This window comes from Nerophis ophidion, linkage group LG06 (genome assembly GCF_033978795.1).
Source record: "Nerophis ophidion isolate RoL-2023_Sa linkage group LG06, RoL_Noph_v1.0, whole genome shotgun sequence".
Classification (NCBI taxonomy): domain Eukaryota; kingdom Metazoa; phylum Chordata; class Actinopteri; order Syngnathiformes; family Syngnathidae; genus Nerophis; species Nerophis ophidion.
Window position 1 is genome coordinate 58,015,944 of NC_084616.1, and position 27,483 is coordinate 58,043,426.

Below are 27,483 nucleotides of genomic sequence, written 5' to 3' on the forward strand. Positions count from 1 at the left end.
TCCACAAAAAAAAAAAACTATCAGTTTGAACATCAAATATTTTGTCTTTGTAGCATATTCAACTGAATATGGGTTGAAAATTATTTGCAAATCAGTGTATTCCGTTTATATTTACATCTAACACAATTTCCCAACTCATATGAAAACGGGGTTTGTATATTCCTTGCGCTTTAATTGACTGAAAGAGTGCACACTACCATGAATTGATGTGTTACCACATGTGTTACCATTTAGTGGACAATTGTACAGAATATGTACTGTACTGTGCAATCTACTAATATAAGTTTCAATCAATCACTTGCTGCGTGCTCGCCCGTTATCAATGGGAAAATGCCTTTTTTGACATGCCTGAGCGACTAGGAGACACCAAGAGTAACAAACAGTGGAAAATGGATTAGAAAGGACAGACTTAAAAAAATAAAAATTTAAAAAAAATAATAATAATAAACATATATTTTTTTAACTTGGGACTTCCCGGGGGCCGGATTTTGGACGCTGGTGGGCCGCATCCAGCCCGTGGGCTGTAGTTTGGGGACCTCTGCACTAGACAGCATATCTTACTTTTACTTGTAAATGAAGTCCATTCGCCTTTCCTTCTGGATGAAGATCGCTATGACTTTGTTGAAGAAGTCCTCATTTTTCCCTTTTTCTTTGAGTTTTAAAAGTCTCTCTTTCTCAATTGAGATTATTGCCACAAAATGCAGGTTCCTGTTTTACGGGGGAAAAAAAGTGGCGTTTATCAGCTCTTTTAATATCTCACCATGTTTCTTTACATTGGCATTGTGGGTACTGATATTTAGTCTCATTTAGAGTCAGATCAATACGTGATATTCCAAACGTTTTTGAAAAAATCTGATCTTGAATGTGAGCAGATGAGCTTTCATGTTTTTCGAGGCTTCTTTGCAGATTTTTCAGTTACATCCCATCCATTTTCTACCACTTGACCCTCTCAGGGTTGCAGGGGATGCTGGAGCCTATCTCAGATGCATTCAGGCGGAAGGTGTTGAGCTTAAGTTCAAGGATGGACCCCGAGATGCAGAGAATGAAGGCAAGGTTTGCAATAAAAAATGAAAATATTTAATGAGTTCAAAAATGGTAACTAAAGGTGATGGGGCAAAAGTGCACACCATGGGAAAAGTAGAGAAAGTTAGGGTTAGGGTTAGACAAAAGTAGTCTCTTTCAGAGGTTGGCAGGGCAAAGGCCACGACGCACGCAGCGTGGCAAAAAATAGTCCTCTCAAATCAAGGTGGCTAGGAAACAAAAACACAATGAGGTCAAAACTACAGGAATATGCGAAGGCCACATACCAGGGAAGCAGAATCATGGAAGAACATGTCAGAGCGGAGTTCAGGAACAATAACCAGCAGGGAACAGCTGGCGGGGACGCGCTTAAATGCTACCGGGAAGTGATTAGCAGCAGGTGTGCCTCGTTGGGGACAAAGAGACTGGGGAAAGAAACTGACAAACCAATAGAAAAGGCAGGTAGAAGACAACAAACACAACAGTAATCCCCCCCTTAAAGGAAGCCACCTGGCTGCTTACCTGTCTTCTCGGGAAAACGTTCATAGAAAGCAGTAAGGAGAGAAGGGTCAAGGATAAGCGATCACGGGACCCAGGATCGGTCCTCTGGGCTGTAACCCTCCCAATCGACCAGATACTAGAAACCCCTGCGTCTTCTCCTCACGTCAAGAATGGCCTTGACCGTCAACGCCTAGTGTCCATCGATAAGCCTGGGAGGAGGAGGAGGCACCTCTGTAGGACTCAAGAGACTGGAGGACACAGGCTTGAGTAGAGAGACGTGGAAGGACGGATGGCTCTTGAGAGAGTCCGGAAGATGTAGACGAACTGCTGAAGGGTTGATGACTCGCTCGATGGTGTAAGGTCCAATAAATCGTGGCTGCAGTTTCTTGGAGGTAAGTCACGAGATGACAGCCATACCTTCTTACCGGCCTTGTAATCCAGTGCTGTGCTGCGGTGGCGGTTGGCGAGACGCTGGTTGAGCTCCAAGGTGCGTGACAGTGCGGATCGGGTATTCTGCCAGGCCTGTCATGCGCGGTGCAGGTGGACAGCAACCGATGGAACAGCGACCTCAGATTCCAGGGAAGGAAAGGCAGGAGGTTGGTACCCGTAGGCAGAGTGGAAAGGAGACATACCTGTAGCCGAGCTGATGAGAATATTGTGAGCGTACTCAATCCAAGATAGACTGAGCGCCCAGGAGGCCGGCTGCTGGTGGCAAACGCAGCGGATGGCATCCTCCAGATCCTGATTGTGCTCCGTCTGACCGTTAGTCTGTGGGTGGTATCCAGAAGAAAGGCTCGGTGATGCTCCCAACGAATTGCAGAAAGCCTTCCAAACTGCCGAAGAAAATTTTGGTCCCCTGTCCGAGACCACATCCACCGGGATACCATGCAGCCGGAAAACGTGGCGTCTCAGTAAATCTGCAGTCTCGAGTGCCGAGGGCAACTTGGGAAGGGGGATGAAATGTGCCATCTTGGAAAAGCGGTCCACCAATGTCAATATTAGTGTTGCCATTAGATGGTGGAAGTCCTGTGACGAAGTCCAACGCCACGTGGGACCACGGGCGGGAGGGTATGGGAAGTGGCCATAGAAGGCCAGCTGGTGCCCGATGAGAAGTCTTATTGCAGGCACAAGTGGAACAGGCAGATACGTACGCCGTCACGTCAGTCCTGAGAGCAGGCCACCAGAAGCGCTGGGCTAGATCAATAGACTAACTTGACATTAGCGTGGTCATGGACTTCATATGCTAAATGGAGTAAGGAAGTAAGGTTGTTCAATTTTGAGAAAAAAACAAATTGCGATTTCTTTGTTTATACTGACTCATCTGCACTGACTTCTTGTGCACCTAAGATGCGACTTTAAGGTTTTACTACTTACTGTACGTATAAAATACAAAACGGTGTAACTCCATCCTATCTTGCCGATTGTATTGTACCATATGTCCCAGCAAGAAATCTTGCGTTCAAAGAACTCTGGATTTTTAGTGATTCCCTGAGCCCCAAAAAAATCTACCGGCTATAGTGCGTTTTCTATTCAGGCTCCAGTACTCTGGAATGCCCTCCCGGTAACAGTTAGAGATGCTACCTCAGTAGAAGCATTTAAGTCCTATCTTAAAACGCCTTTGTATACACTAGCCTTTAAATAGGCACATTTTAGACCAGTTGGTCTGCCGTCTCTTTTCTGCTCTGTCCCTCTCTCCTGTGCGGAGAGGTTATCAAGTGATCACAGATGAGGTGCTACCTGTTCAAATTCGGGACCTTGGATGGACCACTCCTCTTTGCATCAGTTGGTGGTGTCTCTGTGCAGCTGACTTGTGTCTACTCAAGATGATCCCCTGCTGGTCTCCCAATGGACTGGACTCTCACATTATTAACCATGTCTACTTAACCGTTGCACCAGTATGCAGTCCCCTCCAAGGTTTCTCACTGCGCCCAATGGGTTGAGTTGTTTTTTTTTTTGTGCCCTGATGTGGGATCAGAGCCGAGGATGTCGTTGTGGTTTGTGCAGCCATTTGAGACACTTGTGATTAGGGTTATTTATATAAACTTTGATTGATTGACTTCTTTTTCTCTCTAAAATTGCGATTCCATTTACAATTATTACATTTTAAACAGATAAATGCATACAACTGCTAATATAACACGTGGAGGAAAACCTGTTACTTTTAGAATATCAATAAACATTTTATCTCAAGGTGCTACAAAGTAGAAAAATATGCAATCATTTACATTTTCTTTTTTAATGTTGGCTTTAAGCAGACAGACTCGGAGCTTTTGTCTACATCATACTCTTAAACTAAAGAAATAATCAATAAAAAATATAAGTGTTTATAAAGTATGTAATCAAAATATATAATAAAAATGCATGTAAACATTACACTTATTTCTCATTACAGTAGATGTTTACATTGTACTGTAATTGGAAGGTAAATAGCAGACATATGAACACTCATTTCTGTAAATAAAAGTTTCACTTAAATACCGAACATCTTAAAGTGCATTTTTTTCCAATTGTAAAAACTAGGTTGAACTTGTGAAAACATTGGCCATTGTCCCATTAAATGTTGTCTATGGCTTTAAGAAATAAACTAGCCTTGTTACGATCTCAGTAAATTATAATTAAAAAAACTAGGCTCTGCTATTGGCATGGAAGCCATGTTTGTAGTTTCCTAGCTAGCAAGAAAGATGGATAAATTGATTGGTAGGTCGTGAGTTCAAACCCCGGCCGAGTCATACCAAATACTGTAAAAATGGGACCGTTACCTCCCTGTTTGGCACACAGCATCAAGGATTGGAATTGGGGGTTAAATCATCAAAATGATTCCCGGGCGCGGCCACCCCTGCTGCTCACTGCTCCCCTCACCTCCCAGGGGGTGAACAAGGGGATGGGTCAAATGCAAAGGTTAATTTCACCACACCTTGTGTGTGTGACAATCAGGGCATGAAATTGGCAACCGCCCACACGCCAAATGCGGGTAACTTTTGTGATTGGCGGATGAAACTGTCAATCTACCTGCCACATTGGCAGGTAGCCAATAAGACAACACAACACTGAGCAAGTGTTGTGTGTTGTTGACCAATCAAGTAGCCTATGTGTGTTGTGTGTTCTAAGCAAGCCCCCGCACCATTTTCTTGGATTTTAAAACCAAAATGTGGCAGCATATCGCTGGCGTGAAGAGGCCGGCGCCGGCTTTAACAGCCCAACAAAAGGAGGACGATTTTAAAAAATAAATTAAAAAAGACGTTTTAATACGAAGTGGAATGTAAGCGGGGATGGCAAGGTTCGCGACTGGCTGTTCGCGACTGGCTGTTCTACGACGTCACAACAGAAGAGATGTACTGTCAGAATTGCCATATGTATGGCTCGGAGAAAGCAAAATCAAACCCATTTGTAATCGGGACAAAAAACTTAAAGTTAGAGGCAATTAAGGACCACGAGTCCTCAAAAAGCCACTTGCAAACGATCAACTGTAAAGTGGGGAAGACGGCTCCCCCAGAGCTGACAGCTGCAGTCAAGGCACTGACCTCAATGAAAACAGCGCAGTTGGAGAGGATGAAGCTCCTGTCTCGGAACGTACACGCAATTGGAAAGAATATGAGACCCTTCTCTGACTACGTGTGAATGTGTGAATAAGTACCATTTAGGTCTAGTCATAATGAGATTAAGTTGGTTAATAACTCGACAGCACTTTGATGTGTATTCTGTACAAGTTCAAGAACCATTCTTATGCATTTTCTGAGTCGTTCACCTTTATTTTAGGCACAGAAATTTTTGGCTGGTAAAAAACCACTCTGGCAGTTGGATTTCAAAATCCACCTGCCACAGCGGCTGGTGGCCAAAAAATTTAACTTCAGGCCCTGGTGACAATCATTGGTACTTTTTAAATTTTTAAATGATAATTCATTCATTAAAACAAAAATAACTCACAAACTTTACAGTCTAAGTTTGGTGTTTCAAATATTGCAAAATTGTACCAGGGGAGTGTATTTTTCCAACAGACAACCTGTTAAATTAGTAGCATGAATGGATTGCATCATATTCTCAATGTCTATCGACAATTTGAGAATTATAAAATGCACAGAAGAAGCAACAATTGAATAGAATCACTTTTCACACTGTTCTTGCATTGAGGTGGACTTCGAGAGCTTTTTATACAACTGAAATGGTAAAATGCACTTTCTGGGTTTAGTCTGCCCTCTAGCGAACATTGCAGGAACATACTGAAGAGGTTCAAGTTGCTACATTAAATGTTGGTAATGACATTTTGCTAATAATAGTCATTTATTTCCGTTTCTTTAAGAAAAATATTTTTAAACAATTATCAAAAAATAAACCCTTTCCTACAATTCCAAATGACTATTCTCTGTGTTACTGATCGTGTCGGTAGTGCGGTGCAATATTGACATCTAGTGGCCATCTTGAACACTTCATTACAAATGCAGAAACTCAAAAGATGACGCTCAGCTTTGTGTGATGTAGCGCTTTAATTGGAGGATGTGGGGCGACATGACAGGTGATAGGTATCTATGTATTTAATAATCACACAAGTACCATTACACATGCAAGAAGAGTTGGTTAGCTCAACTACTGTATGTTGTGCTTCTGTGGACTGGTTAGTTTCAAAGACTACAGTAAAGTGGTTGTACTACAAATCATGCAAATTTGCCTACATTTCTGAATATGCTGCCTTAATAACAAATCTAGTTATAGAGCAACAAAATTGTAATATAGTGCTTGATAATGCTGAAGTTGACAAGTGAGAGGGTTTATATACCCTTTGAGAAGTGATGGAAGATCACGTTAAGAACTATTGCATTTATATGCTAGATCAGGGGTCACAAACCTTTTTGGCTGAGAGAGCCATGAAAGCCAAATATTTTAAAACGTATTTCCGTGAGAGCCTTATCATATTTTTTAACACTGAGTACAACTAAATGCGTGCATTTTTTAAGTAAAACCAACATATTTAGAGTATAATAAGTCTCTAATTCTTTTTAATAACATTGTTATTTCTTGAACAGGTGCGGTAGAAACGGATGGATGGATTAAAATGCATGAGAATGTTTAATATTTTGAAAGTAATTTTTAACATCGTGACTACCAGTGGAATTATTCATTACTTATCGTCTTAAGCAATGGCAGCTAAGATTTATCTGAGATCCAGATGCAGTCATCAAAAGAGCCACATCTGGCTCTAGAGCCATAGGTTCCCTACCCCGGTGCTAGATGGTAATAGTGAACCAAAAGTACACTTCTGTGACACATTTCATCGAAAGGACAGCTAAATGCTAGTTCTTATGAGGCTTTAGGCTACATCTGAGTGCACTTCCTGTCACTGTGCCGACAAACGGCACTTCATTTGGTTTTCACAGCTTTCCGTGAACACTTTTGTGTATTTACATTCCGTCAAAAATGAAATGAGACAGGCTGATTGAAAGGAAACTGGCACACACTGGTGAGAATGCTACACAGTCTGGACATCTCTAAAAAGGTAAAGAAGTACTTTCACAGTGTTGTCAATTAGCCCAATTTAGGAAATGAAAACTAAAACTGGTCAAGCTACCAGTCAGATTCCTAAAGGCACCTAGGTTATGAGGGGGCAACGTAATAGCAAAAAGTCTCATTTTTCATTTTTTCCAACCAACAAAGGACACAGCTTTTATAAAAAATAAAGCCTAGAACCAGGTATGACTGCAAGTATTCCTGGACCAGAGTCTTCTCTGACTATGTACAAGTACGAATAAAGTACTTCACACCTGGCTTCTCGCAATTTATCAGCAGTCTCTCACACAGATCTAATAGAAAGTAGAAGTAGACCACTGTCAAAAAGCAAGTAATGTCTAGAATGGTCACAGTTGCGCATGTGGAAATGATTCATAAATATTACATCTTTATATACACTATGGCACGGAGTCGTCCAGACTTGACCAACAGGTTTAGAGGACACGGGATCGCTTGCTGCTCAGTGAACCATGCTGAAAAAGAATAGACGGGAAGGACATATTTCAATCTCAATTAGGTACTGTAATTAGAGCAAGACTGACTCGAGGTAATACATGTAATAAAATATACTAAATCAGCACAACAAATGACATGGTCGTATGAGAATTGACGGATGCAATATAAAAAATAAACATGCCTAAAGTTTTAAAATGTGATTTTCCTTGGTAATTCATACCGGACCTGATCAAGTTGAGACTTTGTTTGATATGACAGTTATACAGCTGAGGGAGCAAAAATAATGTTTGTACCCCACAAAGCATGTTTTTGATCCAGCAGAAATGTTCTGAAATACTTTTGAGACTCTTAAATCGTGTCAGAAATCCCAAAACAAACTATTCAGGAAGGAAGCACAATTATAAGTGTAGTTTTACTACTCATAAATCAATGTATTACATTTTTTATAAAAATGTGAGGGTTTTTACCTACACTATGGTAATACTGTATATATTAAAAGGGGAACTCCATTATTCTTGTTATTTTGGCTGTCATTCAAGACATATGTATATTTTGATGTATTGTAACTTGTAAATAAATGTAAATAAAGTCTGCTTACAATGGAGTCAATGGAAGGTCCTCTATTCAGCCAATAAAGCGCTCAAGATAACCATCCAAAAAGCGCCAACTATGCTCCATTTACATTTCGTGACTTGAACAATAACCAATTATAGTGATATTGTTATTATAAGGGCTAACGTGGAATCCTAATGACAGCAGACATTGTACAATAAGTGATGTTTATTATGTTTGTTGGCTATCATGAAGTCTGCAGTGAGTAATAATCAGTGATGTAGTCGAAGGACAAAGCAAACGTGATGCGTTTTTGAAATGAGTGTGCCACCGTATTCTTAAAAAAAGAAAAATAGTAATTATTACATATTTTAAATGTGCCTGTTTATACATTACATATATACTTACATCATGTATATAAAACTTTAATGTACGTGTTTTGATGTTTTAAGGGCTTTATAAGCAGAATAGCACGACTCCCATATGCCTCATTGTAAGTTGTCGTTTGCTTACAAGTATTTACTAGTTAGAATACATTAAAAATATGTTTTTGTCTCACATAATGATTGTGAATGATAGGCAAAATTCCAAAAAAAAAGTGCAGTTCTTCGTAAAACACACCAAAATGTGTCCTAAACACTGTGTACTTCGAATAAAAAATGGAAATGAAAAAAATCCATACAATTGTCAAAAGACAACCAACAATATAAATAGGCTTTTCAGAAAGGTACTTACTTTAGCCTGCTTGTAAAAGTGAGGGGCCAACTCCACAAGCCAGGATGACTCCACAGCTGTCACATCTCGCATGAAGTACTTGCTCGTCTGCATCACTTCGTTGAAGACAACCCTGGAGAGAAGAGTGTTGCATGTCAACACAATACTGCAGTCGCTTGTTTATCGCTGTTGAAGTGAAGTGAATTATATTTATATAGTGCTTTACCCTAGTGACTCAGAGCACTTTTACACAGTGAAAGACATTATGTAAGTTACATTTAAACCTGTGTGGGTAGCACTGGGGGCAGGTGGGTAAAGTGTCTTGCCCAAAGACACAACATCAGTGACTAGGATGGCGGAAGCGGGGATCGAACCTAGAACCCTCAAGTTGCTGGCACGGCCACTCTACCAACCAAATACCGCCCCATGCTTTGAGACCTTCCATCTATCCATTTTCTACCGCTTGTCCCTTCTAGGGTTGCAGGAGGGGTGCTGAGTGCTATCTCAGCTGCATTTATGCGGAAGGCGGGTTACACCCTGGACATGTCTCCAACACAGATAGACAACATTCACACCCATATTCACAGACTAGGGCCAATTTAGTGTTGCCAATCAACTTATCCCCAGGTGCATGTTTTTGTAAATGCGAAAAAGCCGGAGTACCCGGAGGGAACCCACGCAGTCACGGAGAGAACATGCAAACCACACAGAAAAACCCAGAGCCCGGGGATCAAAACCAGACCTGACCACGGTATATGAATTTCCGCAAAGCGTGAATAATAATTTATAAATTGAATTTTTCAAACAGAGTTTAAAACAACCTGTTTACGACCTTCTTTATCTCTTTTTATACATTAAGAGAACCCTCTAACACAATCATGTAATCCAAAATAGTGGCCACTAAGGCTGATCAGTGGCCACAATCCCGAACAGCAAATGCTGATTGTTTTGGACTCATCTACGGTACTTGCTGATCTTCTGTATTATTGATACTTTTTGTTAATTTCACAATTTAAAAAAATGCTTAGCTTAGGCTAAAATACATAAAATATGCTTAAAAAAAAAAAAGTGCAATAGAGTGAAGTTCTAAACTCGTCCCTCGCGACCGCACTGTAATAATTTGTGTGTATAAATCAGGGCTGGGTAAATATTTGTTCGGCAATCTACGATGGCTTTAAAAATTTGGCCTGGGGCCAAAACAATATACAGTACTGTACTGTGTATGAATAATTAGAATCAAAGCCTCATATTCTAGAAACTGCTGTTATGACATGAACATCACTGGAAAGTGTAGAACTTTTAGTTTCAGGGTTATTTTTTTATTTCATTAGAAAAATGTAATTATTTTGATATCGCAAATGGTGCAAACCTATAAATAGCATTACAAATCATGTCGCTGGATATGGCTTTAGTGCGCGTGTTAACTGGTTGTAGTTTGTCCATGCTTTGTATGAACTATCAATCAAAATGTTCAAACCATTTTGGAGGTTTCTCTCCATACAGTACAGAGGTGGGGTGAATGTGAAGCTCACGCTCGTCTCGTAGTGTTCTGTCAGAGAAATTAATCGAATATGTTGGTTATTGAAACATCAGGTGGTGGACAGTCGGAAATTCAATCAATACAAAGCATATACCTGTATGAACCAGAGTGATGAATGCGTGCGGCATTGGAAAAAAATCCTGACGCAATGCACCTCAAAATCACATCTGGATCACCTGCAAGAGAGGATTGGTGATGACAGTAGCATTCAACATTCGAATTCAAGGCAGGCTGAGCTGAATGAATATGCAAGACAGTAGATCCAATTAACATGACATACCTTCGCTGGAAGTCCACACTACCTTGAACTTGGTCATGAGACGCCGCAGCTGTTCTCGCACTGTTGTGGCGCGCTGCAGACCTTTGTAATTAAGATAATGCTGCTGACACCACTGGGAGCTCTTTTGGTGCTGAAGGTTTTTTTTAAAAAGACATACAGTAAGACTATTTTTATGTCCTGATTTGCCAGCAATAGGCGCATAAAAGTACACTCACTGTACCTTAAGGTAAGCTTCATATACATTCAGCATGGTGAGGTGGTCGCCTTCAGCAACAGCAAATTTCCTGTGCTGGCGAGCCTGCAGGTTGAGGCAATACAAAGTGGTTAATTTCCTCAATTGCTCTGTCAACTTAAGACAAATATTTCGTCATATTTCACTTACAGCATTTTTCTTCTGATTGGGTGGTATAACAAATATATTCTGAATTTGCATCATTGCAGCAATAGTGACAATCTCTTTGGAGCAGCCGAAGTTTCCCGACTCTAACAGCATCTTGGCAAACATGGGGCTGAGAGGGAACTCTGCCATCCGGATTCCAAGAGGATCTGTCAAACGTCCATAATTGTCCAAGCCTGCAAATGGGAAAAAAAGCCACAAGAGTGAAAGGAGCACAGATATCTCTTTATACTTACAATGTATAAATGTCCCCAAGGTTTACAACTTTGGCAGGTTGGTAGACACAAACGTACATGCACAGTAGAAAAGTGCAATGAGGTCGTTCACAGCGTGCAGGGATTAGAATGATAATTGATTCGACAAGCTTACCTATTTGCAATTGCTCCCCAACATGACATTTAACACTTTCATTATAAAAAGCAGTGCAAAAAAACTCTAAGTTGTCAAGGTTAGAATTGATTATGTATTGTATTGATGACTAAAAATCTGAATATCTTGATTGTTGGGTCAGGACAATATCCGCTTTTGCTTCTTTCTCCTTCTTTTCAGACATACATTTCTTTGTTTATTTTTATTTTTTCCTTTAATATTACTATTTATTTTTCATCAAAAAATTGTATTGGAAACGCTTATTTGTATGAATATTTAAATGTGTTTGTTGTTCAAAATGTATAACAAGAGAGAAAACATAAAATAAAATAAAGACGTGTCTTTTTCGCATTCTTCAGAGAGCAGTAGAAAAATTGTAAAGGTAGATTCAATGTAATGACATGTATAATTTGTTTTAATATTAGTAAGTTTGTTTTATTGTAAAAGAAAAACATTGCATATACCTATTCTACAATCCCTGAAAAAATATGGAATCACCAAACTTTTTTGTGTTAAGCAGTCGACTTGTACAGGATGTACACCTCCTTCCGCCCGAATGCAGCTGAGATAGGCTCCAGCACCGCCCACGACCCCGAAAGGGACAAGCGGTAGAAAACGGATGGATAGATGGATGTTAATAACAGCTTTTGTTTATCTTTTCTGTATTTAAATCTGGTTTCTTACAGTTCGGTCACAGACGGTGACTCCAGTTTACGCCCATCTGTTCTTCATTTGTCTTGCTGTGCATGTTCCCACTTTGTTTGTATTTGGTCCAGATTTGAGACAAAGCTGACTGAACAGTCAACATCTTTTGCAACATTGTTTGACAATTAACCTGCTTGAAGAAGTTTGATACTTTGTTTCAATTGACAGCTCTCGTGTTATAGCCATCATTGATGTCAATCCACCTACAGCCATTGCTCTCCAAGGTGTGGAACCCTCCTTTTTAACTGCTAATTAATAAACATATGTAATCTAAGGCAGGTGTTAGCTTTGGAAAAGAAAAATTACAAGGTGATTCCATATTGTTTAAAAGGCTTTTGTTATGGTATGGTATTGTATTGTTTTCAATCTGGTCTAAAAATTAAATTGTTTCAGACTACCACCATTTATATTCTTGATTTATTTTAGTGTTTCTTAAAACCACAAAGATGACTATAGTTTTGTGTCATGTCTGCGTTAATCTGTTTTTTTTCTACAAAATTAAACAACTAAATGAACATACTCCAAATCTGGTGATTCTATATTTTTTCCCAGGGGTCGTATTTGAGAGAATATCATTAAATTACTTCTGTTGTAATCAGGATGATATAATGGTAAAGTTTCTTACCTCCCAGGGCATAAAGAAGTTCTAAAGCCTGAACCATGGTCTGAGCGGGAGGAGGCTGTGATGTAGAACACAAGGAACAGAACAGATGAGTTCCTCACTTACTGTAAAATATATGCTGTAAAAATGCCAAAGAACATGAAAGGTGCATTACAAGCTTTTCCCGAACCTAGCAGCTGTGATGAATTAGATATTTATAGAAACTCACTAATTAGCAATATTTTACTTCATAACATTAAAATACGCAGTTAATCTTTTCACTAGTCTTTTCTCCATCAAGTTTCTAAGCAAACTTAAACATTTGGTGCAAAAGAATACATATATACATTTGGAAGTAGGACTTTCAAAGTTAGTGTGTGTAACATACATGTGTGATGAATCACAAGAAATGCGTGCATTAATAACGCAATTTATTTCAGCCATACCTGCTCCTTTACCTTAATTATAGACCTGAAAAATGCAGCAGATTGCTATATGGTCAGTGATCAGGTCAATTCCTACCAGTGTAAAGATGAGTTAGGAGAATCCGACAGGTGTGTTCAGTGAAATATTTCGCTTTATCATTTTGTACAAAATTACACCATCCCCTTCCTTTCTGGTAATTTCTGTTAGCAGAGGAAATTCAATATTGCTAAAAAACATTTCCCTTTTTAATGGCAATATTATATCAAACTTCTTTAAAATGCGCACTTCATCCTAGATTTTTACCCAATTTTTGTGCAAATAAATGACATGCATTCCAGTAAAACAATTTTTCAAATTCCAGGTATGACATTCTGAAAATAAAATGTTGTTTGTGTCAATATATTGGGATCTTTATTCAATTAGAGTTAACTAAGAATGAATTGTGATTTCCAAGAGCCTATGGTAATCTTAAAAAGCAGGATCTGGATGCATTTTTAGATGGTTTCAATTACATTAATATAATCTTTGCCTGTGGATGAAAGTGAAAGTGAGTTACTCACTGAAAGGAAGCTAAAGCGCAGAACGTTGTCAATGCCTAAAGCTTTAAGCTGCAAGATGACTGGGGCCAAATTAGTACGCTGCATTTCTGGTACAGTAGAAGGAGGCAGTCTCTCAAAGTCCTCCTCTGATAAAAGAAAACGTATTACCAGTGTATCATCATACTCACAGTAGGAAATGTACATCCTGTTAAGACACACACAAACCTGTGTAAAGTCTGAAGCATTTCCCTGGTCGGTTACGGCCTGCTCTCCCAGCTCGCTGGCTGGCAGACGCCTTGGAAATGGGTGTCACCACCAGTGATTCAATAGCCGTACTGGGGTTATATGCACGTAGCTTGACGAAAGCACAGTCGATGACAAAAACGATGCCATTGATGGTAATGGAAGTCTCAGCTATGTTGGTAGCCACCACCACCTGAGAAAAGATATAACATTTTATAACCAGTGTTGGAAATGTGTCAAACTCACTGTAACAATGGTAACTACTGTAAATCAGCACTTTGGAGTAAAGGAGGGCTTAGTATTAAATGGATCAGTTATTTGACGCTCAATTGTAAAAGGACTGTTTTTACACATCTTAAAAATACAATGGTCAAAAGGAATTGCACTACTGAGCCGTGACCCGCAAAAGGTGCAATTGGTCCAGTCTCACCTAGCTCAAACTGTGGTACCCGCCAGTAGTGGTGCGTGAGCTCCATCTAGTGGTACGCCAAAAAATTAACAATTCACACAGTGTTACTGTTCAAACAATGTGTAATGTCATAGTGGTTAAACTATTAAATATACTTGTAAATAAAACCTTTGCCTTGTTTTAATAAATATTTAGGCCTACTATGCTACTGTATTTTAATGTTAGTCATTATACTCAGAGAGCCAAGTATTTTCTGAGGTGGTACTTGGTGCAAAACATTTGTGAACCACTGGTCTAAAGGATTTAATGTTTAAAAGGGGCTGTTTTCAACTTGCTCCAAGTTACATTTTTCAAACTAAAAAATATAAAAAGAACATTACAGGCTAGCTTACATTACTATAAATGGTTTAACAGAAAATACATATTCCATATTTTTCACAATTTTTAATTATATTGAATAAATGCTGTTCGTCTGCGATGAGGTGGCGACTTGTCCAGGGTGTACCCCGCCTTCCGCCCGATTGTAGCTGAGATAGGCGCCAGCGCCCCCCGCAACCCCAAAAGGGAATAAGCGGTAGAAAATGGATGGATGGAAATGTTGTTCGTCGTTCTGAGGAATCTTCCTGGCCTTAAAGGTTGTCAATCACTGAAGGCTTGAACACACGTATACGTAGCGAGCACATGCACAGTCACAAAAGCAGTCCAAGAGAAGCGACTAACAATTTGCAGTCATGTTTTTTGATAGCTAACACAAGTAAATAAATTTAGCAAAATTACTATCATTGACTAACATCACAAAATGTGCATGCTCATGTTATTCACGCGCAGAGTTTACGTCATTGTGTAGTAAAACTGAGGCAGTGGTGATTGCTCTAAGACTGCCAGGGAAGCGCAGCTTCCCCTTTTTTTCTTCTTTTCAGCCCTCCCCCCCCAACCCGGCACCAGCCGGGCTGCATGGCCACAGCACTGGGCGGCCCAAGCCGGACCCCGCCCCACCCCCCAGGGGAAGGTGAAAGCCCAAGAAAGCCCGAAGCCAGAGGCGCACGAACAGCCCCCCGCCCAACAGCGGCAAGCCCCTCAACCCGCCTGACAGCCCATCACCTAAACCACAGCGGCCGCCCCCAACCGCAGAACCACTTAAGGATCAGCCCGCCAGGCCGGAACCAAGGAACACATCGCAGGCCCACCCCAGAGACACAGCCACAGCCCTGGCCCCCATGGGAGTCAGGTCAGGAAATAAATTAGTGGTGCCCAAAGAGATCAGAATTCTGTCAATTGTTGTTTTGATTCAGCACATTCTTTCCGAAACTATATGATCTATTAAAATGTTTTTGTAAAGTTTAATACATAACCTATATTTTGATTTCCAATTCATGAGAATAGTTTCCTTGGCGATGCCTAATACGTTAAGGAGGTATGTTTTGTTTGTATCAAAACTAGTTGATCCGGATTATTCCAAATACCGGTAGGTGTAAATTGGCAGGGAGTGAGAGGGGACCCAGTTATTTAAAAAAAAATTCCCACCAAGCTGTTGATGGCATATTGTGCAAATCAGATATCTCGAAAGATAGTATAAAGAGCATTTTTTTCAAGTTTCATTCATTTGTTCCTTGTTGAATTTTACCATTTTAAGTGACATTTTCTTTGTAAAATCTAGCATTTTTACATAGCTTATTGGAGATTGTATTCGTGTTTGGAGAGTAGCTGAAAATGAGCTTCCTCGACTTTAAAGACCAGCAGCTGCCACTGGAGCAAGGGATATAATCAGACTATTTACAACACATTGGAAAGTTAGCACCCTTTAGGCATCTGTGTAACAGCCCCTTTAAACTACAGTTTGTCCATCCATATGTTATGAGACAATCTCCTCATTGATTGTTTTTAAGATTACAAATAGATGATATTTGAATTTTAAGGTGATGTTGCAGATATGTTTATATCACTGATGTTTTTGGGCCACAGGTGCAAAAAATTATGCAATACACGATTAAAGGGGCTGTTTGCAACTTGCTCCAAGTTCCGTTTTTCAAAACAAAAAATACAACAACAACACCATCTTACTTACTTATTTTAACATTAGTGGTTGAAGAGAAAAGAGAACAGATTTAACAGATGAATGTCTACATTTGTCAAAATTACAAGTTAAACATTGCAAAACACTTCCACATCCGCCTGAGGAAGTTTTGTTTGGGTTTAATAGTTGTCAATAAAGTCAGTCCCTTCTTCGTGTACATGCCCACAGCACGTGCCTAAAGACAAGAGATCTTTGCGAACAAAATAATTTGAGAACGGATGGCCGCCAGTACTGCGCTCTCATAGTTGTTGCGTTTTGACTTATTTCTTACATTGAACAAAGGGAACACAGTCTACACACATTTATTGTGTGTTAAACATACTTGCCAGGCAATTATTTCAAACCCAGGGACCACATTGAGAGAATAAAATATGTCAAAGACTAGGTACTCAATGGTGAGCACCTGGTGGCCGGGCCGGGCCTGTACCCATGGCCCCGGCCGGGCATTGCCTAATGAGGCAACATGGGCCCCCCTCAAATGGGCTCACCACTCATAGGAGGGGGGAAAGAGGTCAGGTGCAATGTCAGCTGGGTGGCAGTGGAAGACAGGGCCCTCGACAGTCCAATCCTTAGCTACAGAAGCCAGCTTTTAGGACATGGGACGTGGAACGTCACAGGACGAGGTGGTAATACTTGTCACTCCACGGCTCAGAGCCTTTACATTGGAGTTCAACCATGTAGATGAGAGGGTAGCTTCTCTCAGCCAATGACTGGTCCTGACTGTTTGTGCTTACGCACCAAACAGCCGTTCGAAAAACCCGTCCTGTGCGGATTGGCTAAAAGGAGTACTGGAGTGCTCCCCCAGGTGACTCCCTTTTTCTGCTCACATTGGCAACGACAATGAAACCTGGAGAACGGCCACCTGGATCTAAACCCAAGTTGTGTTTTGTTATTGGACTTTTGTACTAGTCACAGATTATCCATAACGAACACCATTTTCAAATATAAGGGTGTCCATATGTGCACCTGGCACCAGGACACCCTGGGCCGCAGTTGGATGATCTACTTTTTGGTTTTGTCATTGGCTTTGCGGTCTAATGTATTGAACACTCGGGTCAAGAGAAGGGAGATTTCCACCGATTTCCACCGATCACTGGTAGGGAGTTGGCTGCTGGGATTGCCTAGCAAAGTCTCCTCTCAAGAGTTTCAATCCTCACCTCAGAAAGAACTTTGAACATGTCATGAGGGAGGCGCTGGACATTGAGTCTGAGTGGACCGCGTTCCGTGGGTCTAGTGTCGAGGCTACTGATCAGAGTTGTGCCCTAAAGGTTTTTAAAGCCTGTCAAGAAGGTAATCCCTGGATCTGCTGGTGTCCACCAGCGGTGAGGGATGCCATCAAGCTGAAGAAAAAGTTCTATCGGGTCATTTTTGGCTCTAGAGGCAGCAGACAGGTACCAACAGGCCAATTAGTGTGTGGAATCGGCAGTCGCGGAGGCAGAAACTTGGATATGGGAGGAGTTCCAGGAAACCATGTAAAACGACTTCCGGACAGCTCCAAAGTGATTTTGGCCAACCATCCGCCACTTCAGGAGGAGGAAGCAGTGCACTGTCAACACCGTGTATGGAGGGAATGGTGTGGTGCTGACCTCGACTCGGAATGTTGTGGATCGGTGGAAGTAATTATTCGAGAACCTCCTTAATCCCATTTACACAACATCCTATGAGGAAGCACCGCCTGGTGAATCTGTAGTGGGCCGGGGTTGCCAAAGTAACGGTAGTTAAAAAAAACTCCTCAGCAGCAGGGCCACAAGAGTGGACGAGATCTGCCATGAGTTCATTATGGCTATGGATGCTGTGGGGCTGGCTTTATTGACAAGGAATATGAATACCAAGGGTTGAAAAACACCGACAATCTGATATATCACTTTTTTGTATAACTTTGTTGTAAAAATTAGTCTCTGCGTCTGTCTTTGACAATCGCATTTTAGGCTGGCTATTCTGGAAACAAACCCTGCCCGTACTGCTTGGTGCCACATCTGACCTGCTGTGAGTTACATTACCACAATAACTCGTATACCACTCAAACCGCAGATTCCAACAACTGAAATACTTTCTATAGTACAACACTTAAAAAGTCCAGCAGTCCTGTTTGAAAATCTAACAGGTCGTATGTAGCACTTAATTTTCTCAGGTTGTACTTGGCCAATATAGCTGATTCTGGTACATGCTGCTGTTTAACAGGAGAGCGAGACCACAAATCACTTCAAACACCATTCTTGCGAAGTGGAGTTTGCATTTTCTCTATGAGTGACCATAGTAGGGGCATATCTTCAATGAGGAAGAGGGTGGGTCAGAAACGTGACATACAGCAGTTTTAATAAACCAATTGGTTCTTGTTTAGCCAATGCGCCACCCTTAACCACTATGCATGGATTGATTAGGTCATTTTCACATAATCTTGCTCATTTATCGACCAACCCCCTCAAACAACTTAATGGAATTGGTAACAATACTTGGTAACATACTTTACGAACTGTAGCAGGCACCCGCTCAAAGACCTTCATCTGCTCTGCATAAGGTAAACCAGAATACATCGGCAAAACTCTCAGGTGTTTCCTCATGCCTTGTCGTGACAAAGACCTGGCATGGTCCTTCAGGAGAGACGCCACCTTCTCTACTTCTTCCTAGGGAGACATTTTTTAAGGTATGATAATGAAATTCAAAATAAAATAAGCACAGGATGCAAAAAAAGTGCATGAAGCCCTTAAATTTATGTTAGTCAAGTAAATGTAGTAAATATAACCGCAAACCTGCCCAGTCAGAAACACCAGAACATCCCCACTTTCTTCTGTATCATGTATTTTCATCACCGTCTCAACTGTGGCCTTCACGTAATCGGGTACAGGACTGATGACACACCACACAGGAGGTAAGATTGGGTTTAATCACTAAATGAAAGCATGTTCATTTAGGTACCTGACAGTGTAGAAAATATCCACTGGGAATGTCCGTCCCTCCACTGTTAGGATTCCACATGTGTCCTTGTTAGGATCTCCTGACTCGTTCAAGTTGAAGAACTCATGAAATTTCTTTAGAGAACAAGAATTGTATTGTTAGCAAGAAAACAATTCGTACTTAATATATTATGCATAACATTTGGTAAATGGTAAATGGGTTGTACGTATATAGCCCTTTTCTACCCCTTTTTAAAGGAGCCCAAAGCGCTTTGACAGTATTTCCACATTCGCCTATTCACACACACATTCACACACTGACGGCAGGAGCTGCCATGCAAGGTGCTCACAAGGACCCATCAGGAGCAAGGGTGAAATCTCTTGCCCAAGGACACAACGGACGTGACTAGGATGGTAGAAGGTGGGAATTGAACCAATAACCCCCAGATTGCTGGCACAGCCACTCTACCAACTTCGCCACGGCGTCCCCTCAAGAAGGAATTACTGCTCGCCCAATTTTAACACTTATAACTACAAAATGTAACTATTAACTAGTACTGTTTGCTAGTACTTTGCGTGCAAATTAAATTTTAAAACATTTAAATTACCAAATGTGCCTTGTTAAAGACAAATCCATTAAACATACCGCAGTTTGACTAAGTGTGTAGACCTTCAAAACAAAAAGCCGATTTCAGAAATGACATTTCAGCTGACGTTGAAAACTGAGCCCAGTTTTGCCCTGATTAAGTCTTTCTTTCATGGTTGCATCACATGTGTCAGTACAACGTGATCTGGCCAGAAGATGACTCATCTTTTTTTCTAATCACAACAGCAAATCTCTTCATCTTAATGACACGGTTACCTTGGCATCCAGAGTGGCAGAGGCCACAATCAGCCGCAGGTCTCGGCGTTTCTTCTGGATCTGACAAGAAAAAAAAAATATTTTCAAGGCTCCTGAAAATTAATCAGCCAATAGTGTGAACTTGGGTTACCTTCTTCAACAGACCAATGGCAATGTCAGTGTACAGGGTTCTCTCATGTGCTTCATCCAGCATCAATACACTGCGTAGAAAAGCAGAGAACACTATGGATACCAGCAACCACTAAGAGTCAATCTTTACAGTTTAGTTGAACTTTGTACCTGTATTTTTTAAGCAGGGGGTCAGCCATCATCTCCCGCACCAACATTCCATCTGTAAGGAACTACAACAAACAGCTACAGTGAACTAATATTCTTTAAGTCAAGGTGGTTAACATGCTTTAGTGCAGTGGTTCCCACCTAGTTTGGCTACAGAACCTACCCTCACCCCATAAAAACAGGCAGTGACTGAAATTAGTCATCACTACATACAAAGTGCAATATTGCAAGAATGTATTTCTAAATTATTCAAATGATTATAGTATGACTGTCTTCAACTAAGGATTTTTATAGTTGTTATATTTTGCACATAATGGACCTTTACATTTTAACGATCACAGCTACAATAGGAACGGAGCCCCACAGAGTGCGATTACATGTAGTAATAAACACTGGTCAACATTTGTCGTAATGCCACACGGATGTACATACACACTATATTGCCAAAAGTATTTGGCCACCTGTCTTGACTCACATGTTAACTTGAAGTGTCATCCCATTCCTAAGCCATAGGGTTCGATATGATGTCTGTCCACCTTTTGCAGCTATTACAGCTTCAAGTCTTCTGAGAGGGCTGTCCACAAGGTTGTGGAGTGTGTATATAGGAATTTTCCACCATTCTTTTAAAAGCGCATTGGTGAGGTCAAACACTGATGTTGGTCGAGAAGGCCTGGCTCTCAAGTCTCCGTTCTAATTAATCCCAATAGTGTTCTATTGGGTTCAGGTCAGGCATCCATGTCTTTAATGGACCTTGCTTTATGCACTAGTGCACAGTCATGTTGGAAGAGGAAGGGGCCTGCTCCAAACTGTTGGGAGCGTAGAATTGTCCAAAATGTTTTGGTATCCTGGAGCAGTCAAAGTGCATTTCACTGGAACTAAGGGGCCATGCCGAACTCCTGAAAAACAACCCCACACCATAATTCCTTCTCCACCAAATTTCACACCGAAATGTACCGTTCTCCTGGCAACCTCCAAACCCTGGCTTGTCCATTAGATTGCCAGATGGAAAAGCGTGATTCATCACTCCAGAGAACGCGTCTCCACTTCTCTAGAGTCCAGTGGCGACATGCTTTACACCAGTGGTCCCCAACCACCGGGCCGCGGCCCGGTACTGGCCAAAGAATTTTTTTTTTTTTTTTTTATTAAATCAACATAAAAAAACACAAGATACACTTACAATTAGTGCACCAACCCAAAAAAACTCACTTTTTAATGACAAAAAAATAAATAAATAAAAATTAAAAAAAAGGCCCCCCCACCACAGCCGGGCCGTGGGACAAATTATCAAGCGTTGACCGGTCCGCAGCTACAAAAAGGTTGGGGACCACTGCTTTACACCACTGCCTCCGACGCCATTAAGCTCTCTGTGTACTGTATGTGGGCTAATTGTTAGGTCACATGAAGTTTGAAGCTCTGTAGCAACTGACTGTGCAAAAAGTCGACGAGCTCTTTGCACTATGCGCTTCAGCATCCGCTGACCCCTCTCTGTCACTTTATGTGGCCTACCATTTGGTGGCTGAGTTGCTGTTGTTCCCAAACTCTTCCATTTTCTTTTAATAAAGCCGACAGTTGACTTTGGAATATTTAGGAGCGAGGAAATTTCACGACTGGATTTGATGCACAGGTGGCATCCTATGACAGTTCCACTCTGGAAATCACTGAGCACCTGAGAGCGGCCGATTCTTTCACAAGTGTTTGTAGAAACAGTCTCTATGCCTAAGTGCTTGATTAGGACACCTGATTCTCATCATTTGGATAGGTGGCCAAATACTTTAGGCAATATAGTGTAAGTTAAAGTTAAATGTTCCAACGATTGTCACACACACACTAGGTGTGGTGAAATGTGTCCTCTGTATTCGACCCATCCCCATTTTCACCCCGGGAGGTGAGGGGAGCAGTGAGCAGCAGCATGCGCTGAGCTCGGGAATCATTTGGTAATTTAACCTCCAATTCCAACCTTTGATGCAAAGTGCCAAGCAGGGAGGCAGTGGGACCCATTTTTTGTAGTCTTTTGTATGGCTCAGAGTTTGAACTCACAACCTCCCAGTCTCAGGGCGGACACTAACCACAAGGCCACTGAGCTGGTTCATGGCTATATACTACAGCCATTAACATAAAAAAAATATTTTATTGAAGAGAACAAAACACAGATCTCATATACCACAGTTTCACTTAGAGCACACTTTAGATTAAGGGCTGAACAGTATAAACACATTTTCACTACTCCTCACCCCCCAACCCTGCGCAGTAAAACACAGCAATTTAAAAAAAAATGCATGCATGATCTTTACTGGACTTTCTGTAAGTATGTACTGATTTTAAAAATAATATACATGTCATTGTAAATGTATCACCATATTAATAAACAAAGGTGTTCCCAGCAGGCACAAGAGATTGATACAACGGTGAATATACTGTACATACATGTCCTTTAAAGCTGATTTTGAAAACAAAGTTTCAAAATGGTTGTATTTGTAATTTGAGACAATGTTAATGTCTAACGTTGGATCCAGGTTGTTGGTTGAGAAATTACCAAATTTCAATTGTCAAATCTACATCACAACGTGACATTGAAAAAACGTTGTCAAAAAGTGCGTCTGCCTCACAATACGGAGGTCCTGAGTAGTCCTGGGTGAATGCGTGGGTTCCCTCCCGGTAGTCCGGCTTCCTCCCACTTCCAAAGACATGCACCTGGGGATAGGTTGATTGGCAACACTAAATTGGCCCTAGTGTGTGAATGTGAGTGTGAATTTTGTCTGTCTATATGTGTTAGCCCTGCGATGAGTTGGTTACTTGTCCAGGGTGTGCCCTGCCTTCCGCTCGAATGCAGCGGACATAGGCTTCAGCGACCCCCGCGCCCCTAGAATGGATAAGCCGTAGAAAATGGATGGATGGAAAAAGCATGTTGTTTCAACGTTGCATTTGTGTTGTAAAATATAGGTTTGGAAAATGACCAAAATTCAATGGCCAAGTCAACGTCAGAAACCGACATTGATTAAACATTGTCAAAAAGCATGTTGCTCAAGGTCAGGGCCTAATTCAACAACTTCTCAACATTCTTTGGTCTACTGTCATATGCCTGCTGGGTTAGGTGCCAGTCACTGTGGCTGTTTTGCTTGCTTGGACAAAATGAGCATGAATGTGTTTTTATGTGGACGGACATTTTTTGTTTTACAATCCACTTGCATAGATGCACACTTTCTTTAAATGCACATTTTTGAAAATATCAGTGTTCATGTTCTATCAATCCTGCTTGAAGAATGTTATTTTTTTACAGTCTGAAAGTATGTAAATGTGTCATGACTGATGATTGGATATATCTCCATATATAGAGATATCTGCTCATATCATCACATCAATAAGACTCAAATTCCAAACGGCTCATTTGGAGCAAGTTTGAAAGAAGGCAATATTATTCTTTCGATACCGCGCCATGCCTCCATGGTTTGATTTCAATTTTTCAGGACAAATATACAAAAATAGGTAGTAACTGGTATCAAAAGTTGGTTTTGCACATTTGGACCCCTTTATTTGAACACCGGATATCAAATAACTTTTGCAAGATATTCTACTTTATTGACCAGGCAAATACCTACTGAAAATTGTGTAAGGGAATACCTTGATCCTGGTAGCTTGGGGGTCAGAGCAGTCGTCAAATCTGATGGAGTAGCCCACCTCATGTCCTATACGAGCGCCTCTCTCCTCTGCAACGCGGCCGGCCACCTGGCACCAAGACAGAGGAGCAGAAGTGCTTGACACGGCCACGTCCTTGAGTGTTAAACTGATTTTCCTTGAATGAAAGGACTTTGGCCAAGAAAAAGCTGTTGCAGAACCTCTGCAGAGATCTTACAGAGATAGCAGCCACGCGTCGAGGCTGTGTGACGCCAATCACCCTCCCTTCTGCTGCCCAGCCAGCCTCCAGCAGGTACTGATGGGACATAAGTGACAAAGAGATAGCTCCAGAATGAGAAAAGCAGACTGATGAGCTGACACAACACAAACTGAGTTCAAGCACCTCGGAGGTGGTTAAAGGCCAACTGAAATTAGATGTTTTGATTTAAACGGGGATAGCAGGTCCATTCTATGTGTCATACTTTATCATTTCGCGATATTGCCATATTTTTGCTGAAATGATTTAGTAGAGAATTTCCATAATAAAGTTTGCAACGTTTGGTGCTAACAGAAAAGCCCTGCCTTTACCGGAAGCCGCAGATGATGACGTCAGGTTGATGGCTCCTCACATATTTACATTGTTTTTAATGGGAACCTCCAACAAAAACAGCTATTCTGACCGAGAAAACGACAATTTCCCCATTAATTTGAGCGAGGATGAAAGATTCGTGTTTGAGGACATTGATAGCGATGGGCTAGAAAAAAAAAAAAAAAACAAGTTAAAAAAAACGCGATTGCAATGGGATGCTTTTAGACACATTTACTAGGATAATTCTGGGAAATCCCTTATCTTTGTATTGTGTTGCTAGTGTTTTAGTGAGTTTAACAGTACCTGATAGTCGAAGGGGTTTGTCCACGGGTGTCTTGACGCCAATGTCTCAGCGAAGTCGACGGCAGCTTTATGGACGGGGCAAGCTCAGCTGATCTCCGGTAAGAAGCGACTTTTTACCACAATTTTCTCATCGAAACCTGCTGGTTGACATTTGCTCGGGATCCATGTACGCTTGACCGCGCTCTGATCCATAGTAAAGTTTCACCTCCGCGAATTTTAAACAAGGAATCACCGTGTGTTTGTGTGGCTAAAGGCTAAAGCTTCCCAACTCCATCTTTCTACTTTGACTTCTCCAATATTAATTGAACAAATTACAACAGATTCAGCAACACAGATCTCCAAAATACTGTGTAATTATGCCGATAAAGCAGACGACTATTAGCTGTGTATGTGCGCAGCGCTAATATTTCCTAAAAGCCTGTGACGTCACGCGTACACGTGATCATTCCGCGACGTTTTCAAGAAAAAACTCCCGGGAAATTTAAAATTGCAATTTAGTAAACTAAAAAGGCCGTATTGGCATGTGTTGCAATGTTAATATTTCATCATTGCTATATAAACTATCAGACTGCGTGGTGGCCTTTTTAGTTTACTAAATTACAATTTTAAAATTTCCCGGGAGTTTCGTCTTCGAAACGTCGTGTAATGATGACGTGTACGCAAGACATCACGGGTTTTTAGGAAGTATGAGCGCTGCGCACACACACAGCTAAATGTCGTCTGCTTTAACGGCATAATTATACAGTTTTTTGGACATCTGTGTTGCTAAATCTTTTGCAATTTGTTCAATTAATATTGGAGAAGTCACAGTAGAAAGATGGAGTTGGGAAGCTTTAGCCTTTAGCCACACAAACACACAGTGATTCCTTGTTTAAAATTCCTTTAGGTGAAACTTTCCTATGGATCAGATCCCGACCACATGTCAACCAGCAGGTTTCGGTGAGAAAATTGTGGTTAAAAAGTCAGTTCTTACTGGAAAAAAGCTGAGCTTGTTCCGTCCATAGCTGCCGTCGACTCCCCTGAGACACTGCGCGTCAAGACACCCGTGGAGACATCCTTCCGACTATTAGGTAATATTAAACTCACTAAAACAATAGCAACACAATAGAAAGATAAGGGATTTCCCAGAATTATCCTAGTAAATGTGTCTAAAAACATCGGAATCCGTCCCAATGCAATCGCGTTTTTTTTTTACTTTTATTTATTTTTATTTTTTTCTAGTCTGTCGCTATCAATATCCTCAAACACAAATCTTTCATCCTCGCTCAAATTAATGGGTAAATTGTCGTTTTCTCGGTCCGAATAGCACTTTTTGTTGGAGGCTGCCTTTAAAAACAATGTGAATATGTGAGGAACCATCAAACGTGACGTCATCGTCTGCGACTTCCGGTAGAGACAGGGCATTTCTCTTAGCACCGAAAGTTGCGAACTTTATCGTGGATGTTCTCTACTAAATCCTTTCAGCAAAACTGTGGCAATATCAAGTATGACACATAGAATTGACCTGCTATCCCCCTTTAAATAAGAAAATCTCATTTCAGTAGGCCTTTAAGGTTAAGCCACTTTACGAGCATCACTGCATTGCAGCAAAGAACATATTCTTATTCCACTGAAGACAAAATACCATCATACTGTGTCAAAATGTAGTACAAACCTGAGGTATCTGTGTCGTCTTTCCACATCCCGTTTCACCAACTATGATGACAGTCTGGAAGCTTTCCACCAAGTACAGGATGTTGTTTCTGTGCTGCATGGACAACAATTGTTCCCCGTGAGATACAGTTGCTTCACCTCAGTGGGGCGTCAAGCATCTTGAAAATTGTTAGGCACACCTTGAAAACGGGGAGCTTCTGCCTCTGCTTCTCTATGGACAGTGCGATGAACGGGTTGTAGACGGCTGTGGAGCCAATTGTCTCCGTGTTAAGTTCTCGCTCCTCGGAGATCCCCGGTGCTTCGGACCCTGGACGAGGCACAGGTAGTAGGTTGAGGTGAACCGGGATTTACAATGCGATGCGCTGTTAGCTAGTATTTAGTTAGTTAGCCAGAGCACGTTGCACCCCGTGTTTTATTTTGAAAGGTAACATCTGACCTATGTATCGCGCAGATTCCAATTTGACCAAAAACACATAGGCGCGGACGGGCCTGTGTAGCTGTTTGTATTCTAATCAATTTAATGACGGATATTTTTTTTTGAAGTTTTGCTTTTACAGTGATCTAGAATTACTTACCCGGCTTCCAAAATTTCATCGTGGAACGGCGAGCCGCCATCTTGGATTTACGTCACAGCGTTTTTCCGCTTGTTGATGACGTCACATGCCAAACTATCGTCTCTTTTCATAAAAAGATTATTCAAATACACATAAGGATTTTTGCACAGTACTTTAACCAGTTACGAACGGTTAATGCAAGGCATCTCTTTTGTTGTTGAAAATATTTTGTTTAACAGTAATTTCAGAGTACAATACTCAGGTTACAATTTTTAGAAAAATATTGTCCCTCCAACTGCTAAGTTATTAATTACCAGATAAATAATTATTATTGAGTACTGTAATGCTTGTTACTGTATCACAGCATATCATAGTTGGAATACTATGGATGGGTTAAAGGTAATTACTGTCCATC

The 27,483-nt window shown here is 41.0% G+C and overlaps 1 protein-coding gene across 1 annotated transcript; it reads right to left on the reverse strand.

Moving 5' to 3' along the window:
• Window positions 1–5,983: 5,983 nt before the first annotated feature.
• dhx35 (DEAH-box helicase 35) lies at window positions 5,984–27,213 on the reverse strand. The gene is made up of 21 exons (XM_061904397.1): window positions 27,090–27,213; window positions 26,694–26,821; window positions 26,516–26,608; window positions 24,208–24,285; window positions 23,976–24,080; window positions 20,361–20,422; window positions 20,212–20,281; window positions 20,082–20,141; window positions 19,242–19,354; window positions 19,076–19,172; window positions 18,791–18,949; window positions 13,825–14,035; window positions 13,621–13,745; window positions 12,659–12,713; window positions 10,945–11,135; window positions 10,783–10,860; window positions 10,563–10,692; window positions 10,377–10,458; window positions 10,220–10,291; window positions 8,764–8,875; window positions 5,984–7,493 (listed from the first exon to the last, which is right to left on the reverse strand). Exons 1-21 carry the CDS (start codon window positions 27,127–27,129, stop codon window positions 7,455–7,457), a joined length of 2,100 nt encoding a protein of 699 aa, XP_061760381.1. The 5' UTR covers window positions 27,130–27,213; the 3' UTR covers window positions 5,984–7,454.
• Between the last annotated feature and the right edge of the window lie 270 nt (window positions 27,214–27,483).

Coding starts and splice junctions, on each gene's coding strand:
- dhx35 (XM_061904397.1), bottom strand. CDS start 27,129: ATGGCGGCTCGCCGTTCCACGATGAAATTTTGGAAGCCGG. Junction 20,282..20,360: donor CCCCTGCTTAAAAAATACAG/GTACAAAGTTCA, acceptor TTTTCTACGCAG/TGTATTGATGCTGGATGAAG. Junction 12,714..13,620: donor TGCGCTTTAGCTTCCTTTCA/GTGAGTAACTCA, acceptor TCTACATCACAG/CCTCCTCCCGCTCAGACCAT.